This window comes from Miscanthus floridulus, chromosome 2 (assembly GCF_019320115.1).
Source record: "Miscanthus floridulus cultivar M001 chromosome 2, ASM1932011v1, whole genome shotgun sequence".
Classification (NCBI taxonomy): domain Eukaryota; kingdom Viridiplantae; phylum Streptophyta; class Magnoliopsida; order Poales; family Poaceae; genus Miscanthus; species Miscanthus floridulus.
In genome coordinates this window covers 43153798-43159309 of record NC_089581.1, presented here as the reverse complement: position 1 = coordinate 43159309, position 5512 = coordinate 43153798, and the positions used below count along the sequence as shown (strand labels likewise).

Genomic DNA, 5512 nt, shown 5'->3' with positions numbered 1-5512 from the left:
CATCCAGCTTCCTGAAGTTGCTTCTCCTCCTGGTTCTGAAGAACTCCCCCCAAATGTACGCGTCCTACCTTGACGGGTTCTCCTCGCTCACCATCTCCTCCAACGGCTCCACCAGAGTGCCCTCCTTCTCCGAGTTCACCGACGCCCGGTGCTCCACGCTCTCGTACCTGTCGTTGCTCCACACCTGCAACCCAAATCCAAACACAACTTTATCAATTTGCTCAGCAACGACAGCAGCACCCAGATTGCAGGCTGCAGCATTGGATGGATGAAGCCATGAAGGGCCTCGATCGGCAGGCAGGCACCTGAACGACGTCGCCGACGTTGACGACGAACGGGCCATGAACAGGCTCCACGCGCACCCACGCGCCGTCGGGCCGCCTCCGGACGGTGTGCAGAGATGGTTACGGGTCAACGTCGTGCTGAGGTTGGGTGACCACTCCCAATATCGTCGTCAGCGAGCTAATGAACACCTAGCTCAGCTCCTTGAGTCGGCTAGCGCATCACGGCATCAGCTACAGTGCAATGTTTGTATAGTAGTTAACAAAAGCCTGAAAACTCTGTTGCCAATGGCATCTTCACTTCACGGATTAAACCACCACAAATAGATAGATCAAACACCCATCAGCAACCACATTTGCATTGATGAGAGAGAGAGAGAGAGAGAGAGACCACATACTTATGCAGTTGTGCCCATCAAAGCGTCAGTCTCAAGTTCAACGTGGGTGATGCCCTGACACTGTCGCAGCCATACATATGGCGCATGATTGTGGTTGGAATCCGAGGAAGATCAATCAACTCGGTTTGATTTTGCAAATAAACCAGACCGTCAGAATGCAAGCCTGTTATTATTCCCAAACATACCAAAGTTGGAGTGCGTGCTCATCACACATATTCACATCCATCTTCACACACAACACGCACATTATTTGTTCAAATAACACGAACGGCGACACGCATATATCATATAGCGTCCTCTGAATCGATCTGACGACGACGGACGGCCGGTCACCTCGGCATGGCACGGATCCTGCTTGTTCTAGTCCTGTAGTATCCTGCTATCTAGCTAGGCGAGGACGAGGCTCTTCTTGAAATGCGCGATCTGGATGTTCTCCACGTTGAGCTTCTTGAAGTTGCTGTTCTTCCTGGTGCTGAAGAATTCGCCCCAGTTGTAGGGGCTGTACCTGGGCGGGTCGTCCTCGCTCACCAGCTCCTCCACCGGCTCCACCATGGTGTAGCTCGCCGGGTTGAAGAAGTAGGGCAGGGAGAACCTCTCCCTCGCCGAGTTCACCGACACCCGGTGCTCCGCGCTCTCGTACCTGTCGTTGCTCCACACCTGGATGAGGTCGCCAACGTTGATGATGAACGAGTCCGGCACGGGCCTGACGCGCACCCACTCGCCGTCGGAGCGCCGCCGGACGTCGAGCCCGCCGACGTCGTCCTGGTACAGGATGGTCAGGGCGCCGCCGTCCTTGTGCCGCCCCACGCCGAGGGCCAGGTCGGGGCTCGGGCACGGAGGGTAGTGGTTCAGCCGGATGAAGGTGGTCTGGTCCTTGAAGAAGCCGTGCAGCCGGTCGGGCCTCAGCTTCAGGCTCCGGGCGATCAGCTCCAGCAGCTTGAACGCCAGCTCCTCCATCGCCTTCGCGTACTCCTCCAGCGCCTCTCTGCAAAAATATCGGTGGTCCAGCCAGCATGTTCAATTATTTGTTAAAATTAAATGCTAAAATATGATCATCGATCGTCACTCACCTGAAGCCCGGCAGATCCTGGGGCCACTTGTTCTGGAACACAAGCTCGCCGTCGGCCACGGCTGCCGGCGGCGGCGGCTCGCGCGGGACGAGGTCGAACACCTCCTTCCAGTCCCTGACGTTCTTGGTGTGCTCCGACTCGTAGTACCCGAGCGGCTCCGCCTCGCCCCTCCGCACCGCGGCCTTCCGCTCTGGCGGCAGCGCGAAGAACGCGCGCTGCGCCTCCGTCGCGCGCGCCACGGTCTCCGCGGGCACGCCGTGGCCCACCACCACGAAGAAGCCCCAGTCCCGGCTCGCCGCGCCCACCTCGGCGGCCAGCGCGTCCACCGCGGCCGCGTCGCCGCCATCGGCGATGAGAGGCGAGAGGTCGATGAGAGGGATGCCGGTGGCCTCGGTCATGGTGGGCTTGGGGCGGTGCTCTGGGGCCTGCACGAAGGCCTGGTCCATGGTGAGGCCGCCCATGGCGATCACGTTGCTCTGTGGGAAGGTTGTGTGAGGCTGTGATGTCTTGACTACTTCGCGACTGTGCAGGGCTGGGGCCTGTGATGAGGTGGTTAAATGTGACGTTTGGCCTGCTTGGATTCAATGAATCTGGATGGATTTTTAGGTGAATCTGTTTTCTAGCACTTCTTCCGTTTAATTGGCTGATGTGTCTATGTACACAAGCTGATGAGTATACTGGACAAACTTTGTGTTGTTTTGATCGATGGTGCGGTTGTGCTCGGTGTGTTCTAGTAGTATGTGTGACGTCATGGATGATTGAAGGATCGGGATCCACTATAGCTCAGGGTGGGATGTTATACTCGTATGATATGAGGCTTCTGTACTAGCACAAGAGTTATGGAGAAGCAAAACTTTTTTTTCTTTGGCTATATACTAGCGCCTGCGCGTGTGCACACGGAAATGCACGTTCCTGCTTACTTCTCTTTGCGTTATTTTCTCCTCACCACTGGAAAAGGTTCAGCGAGGATGATCCCATGATCCTATAGTGGTACCTACCGTGGATTCACGACAACTGTCCATGCGTAACATATAGGATTGTTGCTTAAATTAGGAGAAATAGTTACAAATAAAAAATATAACTCTCTTATGCGTTTGGTGCATACACGTGTCGTGAATCCACAACAGGTGCTCATGGTTGCTTCATAGGGGTTGTCCTCACTGAATTTTTGCCCTCACCAGTCACCACCCCACCCCTCATCCTACCCTCTCGTAGTCACAGCTACCCAACCTGTGACTGCAACTGCTGCTAATCTTAGTGTCTTCTTTGTCCCTTGCTCGAGTGCGCCCGCCTCCCACCACCTTCTACAGTGTAGCGCCTCCTTTGCCACCACCTTCCTCCACTGTCGTCACTAATCTTAGTCGTTATGTCTTCTTCGTCTTTGACTGATGCCCTCACTGCCTACGCTGCCCAATCAGCGTCCCCCGCCTGCCAACGGACGCCCCCCCCACTACCCCGCCCTCCACCATCGTCTCTGCCACTACCACCATCGATTTGTCAGAGAGGTGAAGAACCACTTTAGTGGAATCGAGGCTTGGAGAACGAAGCACCTTGTGATCAAGCCAGTTCATAGATAAGCACTCATGCCGAACCAACCATAGGGGTTGTTGAGATTGTAAAGGAGCGGTGATCCTTGAGCTTGGCTCAACATGGACGTAGGTGGCCAGAAAAGTCACGAACCATAGGTACATATCTTGTGTCATCCTTCTTGTATGGTATTAATCACTCTACAGTTGTTCTTTACTTTGTGTTCTTACAATTCATAGTATAGAGATAATATACTTGTCACACTAGGGTACAAAACTAGGTAGTGTTCTTTTCTAGTGACATAGCTTAGTTCCTTTGATCAATTCCAGAACTGTGCAGTTGTGCTCACCCTAGGTTTGCCAAACATAGCTAGAGGTAGTGCTTATTAGGGCCTCCCTTGTTTCTAATAAGTTTGCCCAGATTTGTGCCTTGATTTTTTTTTAATTAGGCTATTCACCCCTTTCTAGCCATCCAAAGATCCCTTTCAACGTCTTCTAGAACCGTTTTTGTAGTAGTGAAATACATATATCAAGAACTAAGCTAGGTGCAAAAGAAACAGTTCATATTTTTAGATGGAGCTAATGGGTGTTAAGGAACAATTCCTAAATGTAGGAAAATATCAATTAGATGGTGGTAACCCAATTAGATTTGGGAAGACATTTGATTGAGAAACCAATGTTGGAAGGATCAATATCCCTCTTTGTCGTGGGTTCGTAACCACGGATAATGATAGATGGTCGATGTGTGAACTTTGGTGATTAGCACTCAAGACATGAGAGGGTTTATCCTGTTTCGGACGTCGAGCCCTATGTCCAGCAAAAGATTTTGTTTCATGTTGGAATGATCGAGAAAGAGTTCACAAAAATAGGGGCAGGAGAGAGCAAAGGGCTTCTTCCCTAATTGATCTATCGCTACTGTTCGATGCCTCTATGGCGTCCGATGCCCTTAAAGATGGCAACGGGGCGGGTATAGACCCGAAACCCATGGGTTTTGGACACGGCAAGGACGGGTCGGTTTTCGGATTTGGGGACCCGAAACGAGGTGGGTTGGGGTCGGGTTTCGAATTCCCCCCCACGGGTGCCCGTCATAGACCTGAAGCATGGTAAAAAAGCCCATGGCAGCCGGCCCAACTGAGGATCCTATAAGGCTGTAACCCTAGCAAAAAAATTCACCGCCGGTCCCTGAACTTGGCCGACAGTGTCATCCAGGTCCCTGAACTTCTAAAGTGATATATGTAGGTCATCTAGGTCCCTGGACTTCTAAAGTGATATATGTAGGTCCCTAAACTTGGTCGGCGGTGTCATCCCGGTCCCTGAACTTTCAAGGTGATCACCGTAGGTCCCTAGATTTGGCAAGCGATATCATCCCTGTCCAAATGTGGTCTAACCTACTATATAAGCTAGCGGGCACGCTAATTGCATGTTAGACGTGGATCCAACGAATACTAGGTTTAAACTAAAATAGAAAAATACTAAAAATAATTTAATATTTATGTATCATTAATACTATTAAAATAATATTAAAGTTCCTATAGTATTAAATATTTTCTCTATTAAAAGTTACTTCTAATTTTAGTTTTATTTTAAAAGTTTTAATAATAATATTATAGAAGTAACTTTTCTCTATTATTATTACTGTAATACTATACTACTTTTAATAGTAGTATTATAGTATTAGAACTTTCAATAATAGTATTATAGTATTAAAAGTTTTAATAATAATATTATAGTATTAATAACAGAGAAAAGTTACTTCTATGATGCTACTATTAAAACTTTTAAAATAATACTAAAATTAGAAATAACTTTTAATAGAGAAAACTTTTAATACTATAGGTAACTTTTAATTATTATTACATTTGGTAAGAGATGACATCGCTTGCCAAGTTTAGGGACCTGTAGTGATCACCTTGAAAGTTCAGGGAACGAGATGACACCGTCAGCCATGTTTAGTGACTTGTGGTGATTACCTTGAAAGTTTAGGGATCTGGATGGCACCGTCTGCCAAGTTTAGGGACCCACAGATATTACTTTAGAAGTTCAGGGACCTGGATGACACCGTCGGCTAAGTTCAGGGACCGGCGATGAATTTTGCTTAGCAACAAATATCAAATCGATTGACTACTCCTCTCCCCCACTCACCTGCCGCACAGCCTCCTGCGTAGGCGCACAACACAATAGCCGTTGACCCGCCTCCTTCCCGCACAGCATGCGTAGGAGCGCTCGTCGCTCGCCTC

The 5512-nt window shown here is 49.4% G+C and overlaps 1 protein-coding gene across 1 annotated transcript; it reads right to left on the bottom strand.

Annotated features, from left to right (window-relative positions):
- Positions 1-831: 831 nt before the first annotated feature.
- LOC136538621 (jasmonate-induced oxygenase 2-like) lies at positions 832-2312 on the bottom strand. The gene is made up of 2 exons (XM_066530579.1): positions 1750-2312; positions 832-1664 (listed from the first exon to the last, which is right to left on the bottom strand). The coding sequence occupies exons 1-2, from the start codon at positions 2208-2210 to the stop codon at positions 1067-1069; spliced, it is 1059 nt and encodes a 352-aa protein (XP_066386676.1). The 5' UTR covers positions 2211-2312; the 3' UTR covers positions 832-1066.
- Between the last annotated feature and the right edge of the window lie 3200 nt (positions 2313-5512).